Raw genomic sequence first — 13,375 nt, forward strand, 5'->3', positions numbered from 1 at the left:
AGGATTGGAATTGTAAAGGTGATGCATAGGAGGGTGGTGGATCTTCTTGCTTGTTGGAGAAGGCTTCATGATAACCTCCAAACTACTGCCGTGTGGAAAATTATTCTTTTATGCCTAATGTGGTGCATTTGGTATGAAAGGAATGGCCAAAGTTAAAGACTGGGAATGCTCTTGGGAAGAACTTAGATATTCCTTTTCATTCTTTATTTCTATGGGCTTCCGCTATTGTTTTCAACGGGGCTAGTTCTCATTACTTTCTTGTATCCATTTCTAGCTCCTAACTTACTCATGTTCTCTTTTCTATACTTCCTATATACTTGGACTACGCCAATTTACTTGATTCAATAAAATTTTATTTTACTTAAAATATATATGTGCGTGTGTTATGACAAGTAACTCAATTAAGCACAAATTTCTTACGTGGGCACTGGTCGAATATGATGTGCAGAGAAAAAAAAATTAAAAAGCATGACACCACACTAGAGGTGCAAGGTGGGGAGGGGATCCTCCCTCCACCTACATGGGATTGGTGCACCCCGCTAGGTGGGTTGGGGGGACTGACCACCCTAGGCTACAACTTTTTAATCTCTCTCTAAGACAAAATTTAAGCATAGTCCAAATGAGCAACTTCTCATCAATAATTTGACAGAATGACCAATGAAAGATTCAGATTTTAAGGTGATCCCAACTAGCATCTCAACATGATCAAATTGAAAGCCAGGGTCTCACAGTGAAAATGGGTCAAGTTCCTCTTTTCTTAGTGGTCATATGAGGTTTATTTACTTTGGCAGAGTATGCAGGAATATACACTAAAGAAAAATCTTTAAATGGATTATCAAAAAGTTTTTATACCTAAAAAGTAGTATATTGGCTTCTATGGACCCTAAATTAATTTTGCCGAAAAGAAAGAAAAACATATGGTCTATAAATTATGAAATCGATGAATATCTAAAACAGAAATAAATTCAAACCAGATTAAATTAAAGAGGAAAAAACATACAATAGCAAACAATTTCCAATTTACCCTTTTTTTATGTTGCAAACCAAATTACAGAGGAAAAAACATACAATAGCAACAATTTCCAATTTACCGTTGGCTGAGTCAGGCGGGGATCAATAGTCTGATAGATAGAAGCAGCTGGATTAACAACACCAATATTCAGATGGGTTGCTGGGGAGGTTACAATGGGATGGCCTAATACGGCAGCAGGTGGATTAATTGCTGTACAAAAATCTCAGCAATAAAGCTCCATAGAAAAAGTACATAAAATGACAGTATATATGCATTTGAAATCTGAGTAAATAAATTTCAGCATTGTAGACATACCATTCCGATCAGGATGGTTGTAGCGGCAAGTGGCACCGTACTTGCAACTAATTTAAGAAAATTAAAAACTGTCACTCTATACTGATTTTTTATACCAATAAGACATAAATAGGCAAATAGTCACCTGCCAGTTTTCAAATAGAATGGACAATCCAGCTCACCCTGTTGGAAGCAAGAGATGCATTAGCAAGGAAAACCCTGGTTTTACTACATCATGAATCAACTAAACCAATAAAATAAAAAGAACACTATGACCCAGCGTTTTCAGAGCCAAGATTCCCAATAAGTAGAGACAATAAAACAAAAAGGAGTAGAGCCCCAAAAAGTACAAGCGGAAGCAGGAGAGCAAACAGATGAGTTAGGCAGATTAGGGCAAGTCATAGATGGTTTGGGTCCTATAAGGCTATAAATGAACCAGTCCGTACGATTGCTTACCTGATACTCGCTCAGATAACTCGAACCGAGCTCGACTCATTAAAACAGAAGCTTAATCGTGAAAGCAGAAACCCACTCGATTAGTAAACGAAACACAGTCGACTAAACTAGACTCAACTCGGTTAAAACTCGTTAAAGCCTGCTCGTTTGTGCCCAATTTGACTTGTTAACTTGACTTGATTAGAGCTCGTCCATAAATTGTTGAATATATATATGTATAATTTATTTCCTTTTTTTGATAAGTAATAATTTTATTCAAAGAAATAGGCATATAAGCTCAAGTACACAGGACGTATACAAAGGGAACACCTACTACTTCCAAAAACAAAAAGAAACTAACACCAGAAAAACTAAAATAGAAGCCAGAAATTATCCACCATTACAAAAGCTTTAGCCCAAGAACTCAATGTACTCAAGAAAAAAGCCCTAAGATCTCCCAAAGAGCGTTCTTTATCTTCGAAGCATCACCCATTTCTCTCAAGCCAAATGCACCACATAAGACAAGAAGGAATCATCTTCCAAACCCTCGCCGCCTTCTGCAGCCCTTCAAACCCTTCCACCCTACCAATAAATCCACCACTTCTCTAGGCATTACCCAATGTAATCCTGTCCAACTCAAAACCTCATTCCACAAGAATCTTGTCACTTCACAGGAAGGAAAAAGGTGATTTACGGATTCTCCATCCCTTTTACACATGACACGCCAATCAGCAATAAACATACCTCTCCTTCTAAGATTATCAGTAGTCAAAACTTTGCCCAAAGAAGCCACCCCCAATAGAAAAAAGCAACCTTAGAGGGAACTTTCACTTTCCATATACTTTATTAAATGTAACACTGATCAAAAAAATATATAAATTAAATGTAATAATATAAGTATAGTAATCTTTATAATTAAATATGTAGCATGAAACCCAATTACTTATTCCTAGTTATTTATGCCTATATATTGAATATAGTCCATAATTATACATTAGTTAATTAAGTAGTTTAGTGATTAATTATAGTAGCTATTTTATAATATGTATAATAGTTAGTATGTAGGACTTAAAGTTTCATATACTACAATGTAGGAACCATATAAGAAATGTATTCATAAAAATTTTATAATCTTATAACTCCTTTTTTTGATAGGTAATCAAAGATAATATATTCATAGAAATAGGCAAAGCCCAAGTACACAAGAAGTATACATGAAAAAATGCCTAGCTAAAGGTTACAATAGAAAGAAGAAGATCATGGACACTACGTCCATTACAAACTATAGCCCCCGCCCAAAGGAACAATGTCTTAAAAAAGAAAACTTTAAACTCGTCCATTGTTCTCTCTTGATCATCAAAACATCTAGCATTTCTCTCCCTTCAAATACACCAACACATACATATTGGTACCAATCTCCAAATTGCCGCTACCTGAGAATCTCCGTGTAGTCATTTCCAGCTTGTGAGGAAATTCACCAATCTCCAAGGCATAACCCAAGACAATCCAATTCTTGAGAAAAAATCATCCCATATAGCCTTGGCCACCTCACAGTGTAAAAGCAGATAATCAACTGACTCCTCATGCTTCTTACACATACAACATCAATCTAGGATAATAACCTGTCATTTCCTCAAATTATCTATGGTAAGAATCTTGTCCAAAGATATTGTCCAGACAAAGAAAACTACTTTTGAAGGAGCTTTCGTCTTCCATATGCTCTTCCACAGGAACATAGACAAACCGGAGTTCGTGAGCTTTTGATAAAAATAACTAACCGAGAAGATATCTTTCTTAGAATGATTCCAATGCAACTTGTCTCCAGAGCCCCGTGGAATACTTGCGGGATATAATGCCGCAAAGAACTCCGTAATAGACTCCAACTCCCAATCATGGGCTACCCTAATGAAGTCAATATTCCATTGAGGGGTGCCATTTACTGTAGAATGAAGATCGGCAATCGATGTCTCCTTTACTCTTACAAGTGCAAAAATGGCAAGGAAGGTATCTCGTAGACAATGTTTACCACACCATATATCAAACCAAAAATAGACACGCAAACCATCGTCTATGTTCATGTCCTCGGAAGGTCCCCCAAAGGCTCCTAATGTTTTTCCACAAACCCAATCCATAAGTGCCTCGTACCTTATAATCTTATAACTCAATATAAGGTTTATACATTACTTGTAAAATTTCATTAAATTTAATTATTTTTTCTTTTGTAATTTGGTATTTTTAATTATTCAATTCATTCAAAAATAAATAAAAAATAGTTAAAACAGTACAAACAAAAATCGAGTAATAACTCAACTTGGCTCAGCTCAGCTCGGGCTCGGGCTCGGGCTCGGGCTCTTTAAAGAGTACAGACAAAGATCAATAAAAAACTCAACTCGGCTCGAGCTCATGTTTGATCAACTTGAGCTCAGCTCGACAAGCTCCCAGCTAGAGCTCGAGCTAGCTCGAGCTCAAACTCAAACTCAAACTCAAACTCAAGTTATTTAAAGCCAGCTAGACTCGATAACCCAAAAGATCGACTCAGCTCGGATTGATTACAGCCCTCCAGTCCTATAATGCCATTTTGCCTCTTCATTGCCCATTTACTTTATTTGCTAAACACCCATACCCAGCCTGCCCTAATAGTTAGAGTGAGATCCTACCTACTCATCAGCTCATTTTAGCCACACAAGAACATGATGCATGGCTCAAATCGGTTGGGAAAAGTACTAAAACCCTTTTCGTGTTTTACTAAGTTAACAAGCCTTAAACTTTGCCACCATTGATGAATTGTTTTATGAGCTCTATGGTTTTGCTACTCCATCGTAGAGGGAAAAAAAAAATTATAGGTTGAAAAAGATATGAAGGTAAATTTTTTAAAAATAATATGATCTTTTTGGGAAATTTTAGTTCCCAAACAAGACCTTCTGCTATTTTCCCAAACTTAATGATTTTCACAAACCCTATTGTCTCTCTCTCACCATGGAAAATCCTAAAAACAATAAGCTTCCAATTTTAAAGCCCTTTGAGAGTGCACACAAAAAGATTCTCTAAATTTGTCCCATGTCAACCAACTTCTTAAATAGGTTTGGCATTAATATTGGACAGGATAGAATGGGCTAAAGAGCAAGGCTAAAAATAGCAACCCGCAAAGGGGAAGAGAAGGGCGGATGAATGGCATTAAACCTATCGAGAAATATGATAAGTGGAAAACAATTAATGAAAAATTTGATCAAAATTTATATGGATATTAATGTAATTATGTAAATTCGTTTATTTAGACCAAAGATGCATATAAATCAGGATAGAAGGAATACAACAATCCAAAAATATTAAAATGTGCATTACCAGTCTTACAGGAAGTCCCTTGGAGTTACATATTGATGCTGGGGTGTATGCAAGAGGACTATAAAGTTTTGCATCTCCAATTGCTCCCTCTGTACTAATCGTTAATTCAGTCTGCTCACCGTTACCATTCTGTTGTCCAGTCAATGGTATCTGAATATCTTTCGGGTGATGGAACTTGCAGGTTGCACCAAATTTACAATTTCCAGTCTTCAAGTAGAACTGTTTTATGATTCAAACAGCCAGCATGAAAACCAATAAACAACATAAAGAAAATAATGTTCAAGGAGATAAGAATAATTAGATATCTAACCGCACACAGGGGCTCAGATGGCCTCTCAGGTAAGGCTGTGCCGTCATTTTCTGAAGCACCCTGAAACCAGAGTAAAGTTTTTATATCATGGTAAAAAAAGAAATGAATATACCTAGCCATATCTAGAAAATTTCAGGGGAATAGCACCTACCACAGTCACAAATTGATCTTTTGGATGATTAAACTTGCACCTTAAACCAAACTTACATCTTTGAGTTTTCAGAAAGTACTGAAACATATGAAAAACGCCAATCATGCAATGAAATAGTGACTTTACATGCTCAATAAATACAAACAAAAGAGAGTGAAGAAAAATGTTTAATGAACTACTCACAGGACAATCTGGCTCCCCTGGTCTCTCGGGAAGGGACTCACTTGTAGCATGAGTTGGAACCTAAATGTAAAATAAATCATATTAAGCACACTCTCCCTCTTTTAGTATCAGTCAGCAAACAAGCTTAAGCATATAATCAAGAAAACAAAACAATTACAAGAAAAGACATCCAGCAAAGAATATACAGAAGAAGATTCACATCAACCGAAAAGGGTTAAATTCTAATGTGTTTTGGCTTTGGACAAATTAGTCCGTCCTCTAATTTTGAAGTTCTTACTCCTTGTACTTTCAACATTGATTATTTTGATCGTTCTGTTACTAAACCATCAATACGCTGTTAAACATGCCTCTTCATTCCAAATGATGGAATAACATCTTCAGGCTGCGCTTGGGTGTGACCCAAGATTAGTTTTATTTCCCTTAAAATGAGTTTTTAAATTTTGTTTTTATATTTTATTTCTTGCAATGATATATTAATTTTTTATAGGTGTCAGTCCATCATTAGGGATGATGTGGCATGTTTAACAAAGTATTGACAGTTCAGTAATGGAAGGATCTAAATTATCAAAGCTGAAAGTACAAGGAGTAAGAAGTTTCAAATTAGAATATAAGCGTCAATCTGTCCAAAACCAAACCACAGGGACTATTTTAGTATTTAATCCAAAATGAAATAAACGAATGCGCAGAAAATTGCAGATGAGGTATCCATTGCTTATAAAGAAAAATTTGAATTGCTAACACCATTTTTTATAAAGAAAATGTGTATTGCAAATGCTTTAACCAATTTCTCAAACAAAATAAAAATCTCCATGAAGTACAATTCCATAACTTTCTAGAAGGGAATATTAATTTTTGGTTAAAAAAATAGCAAGGGTTTGAAAAAACAAAAAGCTCATACAAATTATAGATCATCACGAGCATGATCTCTCGAAAAAATGGTCATCTTATCAAACAATTGACTCGTGGGAAAGTGAACCACCAAGGGTGGTAGCTCAATGATCCTTGGGCTACTCCCAAGTAGTTCAGCATGTACTAGATCCTGGGTTTGAATCTGAATATGGATTCATCTTAGACTCTTGGTATTAGCCGCCTCAAGATTCATTGAATTATCTAGTGAAGTGGTAGTCTTATATGGCTAAAACTTGACTTGAGGGAGTGCCTATGACTTCCCTCCGTCTAGGCTTCTCCTATCTAGTTTCCAGAGGGTAGCAATGCTACTATGGTCACCCGCAAGTAAGGAAGTCATCTCTGGTTGCCCCCTTCTACCCTTTTTTATAAGTAAAATAAAATGTATACTGAATCAAGTAAATAGGCATTGCCCAATTACATAGGGAGTATACAAAAGAGAACACCTAGTTACAAGTTAGGAGCCATACAAGAGAGTCATGAAAGCTAGATCCATTGAATACAATAACAGAAGCACAAAGAAATAAGCTGTGAAAAGAAGAAACTTCTGAGCTCATCTAAAGAGCGCTCTCAATCATTAAAACTCAGTCATTCCTTTCAAGCCAAATGTAACACGAGATATAAAGGAACCATTCTCCATACAGCAGCAAAATGGGGGTTGCCCTGAAGGCCTTTCCAACAAGCAAAAATCAGAAAACAAAGACTAGTGGGAAAATGAAACCCTATGTTACATGGACTCCAATACAATATGTGGGTGTATGTCTATTCCTTAGATTCACAAAATCTTCACATGTTGGAGCAAGGGAATGCCGTATTGAAGTTCAATATCATATTAGAAGGTATAATAAGGGGTAACAAAAGAGCATGCCCTCTTCTTAACTAGGCATATATCTTGTATATTTCCTGTGTACTCTGGCTTTGCCTAGATTCTATTAATAAAATTTCTTCTTATCAAAAAAATACAAAAGAACATGCCACCATAGAAAGCACACAGCAGCAACCAGGCACAAATCATTGAATTGAGTTCAACCTTTAGTTAATCCGCACCAGCACCAAAAGCCTCATCATTTTTCATCTCTATTAGAGACTTTACCCACCATATCTAGTCTAGAATACTGATCATTACTGCAAATGTATAATAGAGCAACTCAATAGGTCACAAAGGGAAGTATAGGAATTTATACTTAGGTTAGGTTCACATTTCACGTGTAATTCCAAGATAATGTCACACCACTCATTAATCTTCCGCTGGTTCACTATTTTGCCAAATCCACCAATGGACAACATGATCTTTAAGTTTATCATATTGCCAAAAGAGATAATCAGAGATGAAAAGCAATCTTATCCTTTTAATAATAAAAAATATATAAGTTATGATTATTATGTTAAATAGTATAGATTTTTATATTTTGAAGTTTACTAACCATATGAGTTTTGGGCTGGATAGCAAATAATGTTTTATTATCATAGAGTTGTGCAGTGTATGAAATATGTTAATTTAGAATTTTTTTTTTTTTTTATAGTTATGTTCATTTAGATATTTTCCTTAGTACTTATCAAAAAAAGTGTATGAAAGACATTTAATCCAGCAGTCGGCTCGGATAAATATTAATCCGAAGAAAAATTACCAATTAATGTAAGATTACAAAGAGTTACATTTGGTTAAACTTGATGCTAACCATAAATATCCAAAGCGGAGTCATATTAAAACTATGTGCAATGAGCTTTGATCTCGATTTGTTTTCACTATTTTGACTAGAAGACTGCATATCAGTTGTAATGACTAAAGGAAAATGCTAGCCATATCTGTACTTACTCCAAAAGACTAGTTAGTAAAAGTAAAAACAATTAGAACTCCGCAAAATCGTTATAAAGCCCAATTCCACCCAGTAAAGAATATGTGGGAGTTGTCACTTATACACCTTTTAGCATAATTCACACATTCAATGTGAGACTTAATCAATGTGGAGCATTACACCAGTGATATACCTAATGCAACTGTCATGGATTTAGGCCACAAAATGTCACTTCATGCATACTTGCTTGATCCTTAGTTCCCTGCTAAGATGTCTAAAGATAGACTTTGAATGTTGCTGCATTCATAAATCCAATATGTGCATCACTCAGGCATGTTGACATTCTAGAAGAGAATTTCCTTATATATAACTTATCAAAAAAAAAACATTTCCTTATAATTACAAACAGGGGCAAGCCATCTTGTATGGTCCACGGGGAATGGCTCACCCGAGTGCACCTAGTTTATTGAGTAATGCCTTTATCCTACACATGATTCCAACTGTGGCCATGGGAAAGGAACCGAGGTCCTTGTGATTGCCATCCCTTATAACCTAGCTCAATGAAACATTATAAACATGATATTCCTAACCCTATAAGGGAAGGGACTGCTACAATAAGGGGAAAATCTTAAATTTGATCCTCACAACTCACCAAATGCCCTGATAGTATTTGTAATACGAGGAATGCCCAAGCCGCATCTAAGCTCATTCTCCAAAGGACTAAAAGGTTATAATTGGAACCCCTTGGAATCATTATAAAGGGCTAAAATTTCTCTCTTCCAAGCAATGTAGATCCCATTAATCACCTTCCTCATCCACAATCACACAATCCGACATATTATAATCTTCTTTTTACTGGCACTAGGTGTCTAAGAACAGCGTCTCAACAAATCCCAGGGGTGCACAAGCTCTCAGCAAGGAGTTTTCCGCAAGTGCACCACAGGTAATTCAAGGGGAAAATCCCCCAGTCTAGTGGTCCCTAAAGATTGTTTGCACCCAAGGGGATTTGAACCTTAGACCTAGAGGGAGCATACCCCCGAAGCCCAAAACCTTTACCAATTGAGCCAACCCCTAGGGGTTGGGATATTACAATTTTCCCACCTTAAATACCCAACGTCCTCGTTGGACCAAATTCATCATTGATGACATGACTCAAGTCCCACAAATCTGGTTAAGATTGGCTCTGATACCATTTCTAACAATCCACGGAACGCCCAAGCCACATCTAGGCCCATTCTCCAAAAGGACTAATCAAGGTTACAATTTTGTTGGAATCGTACTTATCAAAAAACAATTTTGCTGGAATCATTATAAAGGGTTTGAACATCTCCATCCCAAACAATGTGGAATCCAATTCACAACCTTTCTTATCCACAATCACACAATCTAGGATAAAAAAGCTAGTGAACCTCACATTGCTTGGAAATGAGAAATTCAAGCCTATTTATAATTATTACAAGGGCTCCAATTGTAACCTTGACTAGTTATTTTGGAGTATGGACACAGATGTGGCTTGGGCCTTCCTTGGATGGTTACAATGATCATATCAAGGGTTCCTAATTTGCACCACAAGTTGGATCTAGAGAAGGCTTATGATCATGTAAACTAAGATTCAATCTTTACTCTTTCGTTGTCTTGCCTCGAAAGGGGTGGTGGAGCCTATGGCTTGCTAGAAAGGGCAAGAAAGTAATTCTCATCACTTAGAAGTTCAGCAAATGATTCCATTACACTTAGTGTGATGTCTCTAGGAAGATCACAACGCCCAACACTTTGATGATTAAGAGAGGACAGTGTTAGAGCTAGAAATTTTCCTGTCCAAATGCCTCTATGTTTGCATGACAAATCATCACTTGCCTACCTTTGTAGATTTTATGCAAGTATGCTTTCCTTAAATCCCCTAAGATGGATACTAATATCTCTTGCATACTCTTGTGTATTGGGGTTGCATCAATTTGCACTTTTAACAAAATCTCAATTTCTTATAAAGAAGGTAATGTCTATCATCCATTCAAGTACCAACCATATAGGTATTGATAAGATGTGGATTTTTTTATAAACATATTTCACTCATACTATTGAAGCATAATTATACGATGGAATAGAATTTAAAACGCATAAGTACTACTACTATTATATGATAGTATTTAGATTCATGTTCTACTAAAATATCATCGCCATAGGCATAGAATATAACAATAAATTGTCACCTCTTTCCAATCTGAGATTCCACCCTCAGGAACCCAAATAGGATGGTCAAACTTGCAGCTCTCTCCAAATTTACAGGTTCTTGTGAGCATATAGTGGGCACAATCCTTTTCTCCTGGCCTCTGTGGATATATAGGCAAATTGCTTGCATTGTCGAATCTAGGGCGCTTGGCTAAAGAGTTTGTAGAATACCAAGCTTCAGTTTGCCCAATTGCAGAATGGGCACCCAAAAGAGTCTGATGGTAGAGCACTATAGTAGATAGTAGGCATGTATAAAAAAGAAAACCACAGAAACATATATGTTACTATATAATTATGTCTTAAAAGATAAGTTGGGACTAAGAATATACATTTAATTGTAAGCTTACATGGAATAAATTTTGTAGCAATAACATAAGGAATTGGATACAAAATAGTAAAATTATCAAAAAATAGTGATTTCTATATGTAGTTCAATACACAACTGAAAAAATATATCAAGCCAAATCATACACTTATTTAAGTCATATAATCATAAGATAACTTTAATACAAGATCAAATAAGGGTAAGATGAAATCATAGGCAACTAAAATAATTTACTAACAATGAAATTATTAAAATAAACTTAATTAGCATATTTTTTTATATAAAACAGCAAACAATCAGCCAAATTTTCAAACTTGCTACGCATAACACATTAAAGTAAAATACAAATAAACTCTTTCATCGATCTAGATTCCCATATCATAAAATCCTTTTCTTTAAGAATTTGAACTTTGAGGCAAGCCTGTATTGTGCTAAGTACTTCAAGCCTCCTTGAACACATTCCGTGACTCACTTTTCTACAAAGAGGTCACCCTTTAAATATATCAAACAAAAAACAAAAAGAAAGAACATGTTATCAAGATTTTTATTAACATTATTTTTAGTATTATCATCGTTGTCGTTATCATGATATTATTATTAAAAAAAACTTTTTACGCGTATTTATTATTACAACAATTTACCCTTGAATATGTAAAATGAATTATGAAATTTAGTAAAAGAAAGCGCATAACCAAACCACAACTTATAGAGAAGACCCCTCTTTCCCTCTTTCCCTCTTTCTCAGTCTTAGAATGTTGTTTAACTAAATGCTATGGTGATTTTTGTTAGATTGCAGTCACCTCTTGGCTTGACTTCTAGGTTCCTACAATGTATTCATTATTTATAGCTTGATTTTGAGATTACTAAAACAGTATAGCTTCTCAAATTACTAATTGCAAGAATTCAAATAGAAAGCCTTTCCTCATCTTCAGAGTTTATCTCCTTTCTACTTATCAAAAAAGATTTTATCTCCTTTCTAAATTTATCATTCCGAGTGGCAAATTGCTCAGAAATATAAGTGAGACCATTCTGCAGACAACATATGACATAATATAAATTTCTCACTAAATTTGGCTTTGTAAGTCACAAAACTAACACTGCTTAATGGCTGAGCTTGCCTTAAGTTTTACTGGTAAGTACTAAGTACAACATATATAGGCAAATATTATTTTCTCTCATTGTTGTCTTATAATGTATGTGCAACTTTTCACAATCTAAAGCAAAGTCTGCATTAAAAACAGAACACAATTACGTAAATAAGACACACCCACGCATGTGGGAAGACAAAAATGTGAATATGAAAATGGCTCTCGATAGATTAAGAAGCAATTTTTTGTTACATTCCCAGCATAGAATATAGCGATAAGCAATAGAATAAGATCCCTCCACAGCGGCTCTATCATCATGAATGGATAGGAAATGTAGAAAACATTCAAGTTCGAAGCTCCTCAACTAAAGCCTTCCCGAAAATTGAAGCCCTAAATAGATGAGATTTATCATAATTTTACAACCATGAGCCCCCGGTTTAAAGTCAGCCGGTAAATTAAAAGAATCAATAAATGTCATATTATCACTAGCATTCACTTTTCCGTCTTCTGTTCCCTACATTTTTCACTTAGTAACCAAACAGAAGACAGGAGAGAGAGAGAGAGAGAAAGAGAGAGGGCTACCTTCAGAGGGGCGTTTGAGGCCAGCAAGGAGGGAGTCGGCGGCGACATCAGCGGAGGGCCATGAACCCTGAGAGACCAAATGCGCCGCAGCACTTGGCGTGCTGGAGTAGCGGAGGGCTTCGTACATGGAGGCGGTTGCAGTGGAGGATGAGGATGTCCGAAGCCGCTGATCGGAAAGGGAGTACTTGGAGGAGAGATCCGACCCTAAATAGCGGAGCGTGGTGGGGTCGGAGAGGTAGGCGTCGGTAAGAGAACGGGACGTGTAAACGGAGAGACCGGAGGTTGTGGAGGCGGCGGCAGCTGTTGCTGCTCCGTAGGACGAAGGATTGTAGCCGTAGAGTGGATTCGCCATCCAATCAAATATATGAAGCCGCTAAGAATAAACAAACCCTAGAAAGTAGAAACTACACTGTCGATGGTTCCACTGCCTCCATCATGTACATTGCTCTTCCCGGGTGGTATCCGAACATAATTGGATTGAGAGGCGGAAGAATTTGTGACTTACTTGTATTCTATATTTTATTGTTATTGATTAGAATGAGGTGATTTTACGATAAACCTTTTAATTATTTTTAAAAAAATCAAAGATAATGAAAATTGTTATATTTACAAATTAAGAAAAAAGTGTGGTCTACTCAAATAAAAATAAAAATAACAGTGTGGTATGCTCAAGTATAATATATAGCACTAAAAAAGACTAGCAAACTCGACCTTCCGAGTTTGCA

At 36.0% G+C, this 13,375-nt stretch overlaps 1 protein-coding gene across 3 annotated transcripts in view; it reads right to left on the reverse strand.

Annotated features, from left to right (window-relative positions):
* Positions 1–13,152, reverse strand: part of LOC108998354 (zinc finger CCCH domain-containing protein 37) — a 29,091-nt gene extending 15,939 nt beyond the window's left edge. Inside the window, exons 1-9 of one of the 3 annotated variants that reach the window (XM_018974888.2) lie at positions 12,651–13,152; positions 10,637–10,884; positions 5,728–5,787; positions 5,545–5,622; positions 5,394–5,453; positions 5,084–5,302; positions 1,452–1,489; positions 1,328–1,374; positions 1,092–1,195 (exon numbers count right to left, since the gene is read on the reverse strand). In XM_018974888.2, coding sequence (XP_018830433.1) covers positions 1,092–1,195; positions 1,328–1,374; positions 1,452–1,489; positions 5,084–5,302; positions 5,394–5,453; positions 5,545–5,622; positions 5,728–5,787; positions 10,637–10,884; positions 12,651–13,002 — 1,206 coding nt within the window. In that variant the 5' untranslated portion in view covers positions 13,003–13,152. Of the gene's footprint in view, positions 1–1,091; positions 1,223–1,327; positions 1,375–1,451; positions 1,490–5,083; positions 5,303–5,393; positions 5,454–5,544; positions 5,623–5,727; positions 5,788–10,636; positions 10,885–12,650 lie in introns of all 3 variants that reach the window. The other 2 variants (XM_018974887.2, XM_018974889.2) reach the window with 2 other exon arrangements.
* Positions 13,153–13,375: the final 223 nt, after the last annotated feature.

This window comes from Juglans regia, chromosome 6 (genome assembly GCF_001411555.2).
Source record: "Juglans regia cultivar Chandler chromosome 6, Walnut 2.0, whole genome shotgun sequence".
Lineage (NCBI taxonomy): Eukaryota > Viridiplantae > Streptophyta > Magnoliopsida > Fagales > Juglandaceae > Juglans > Juglans regia.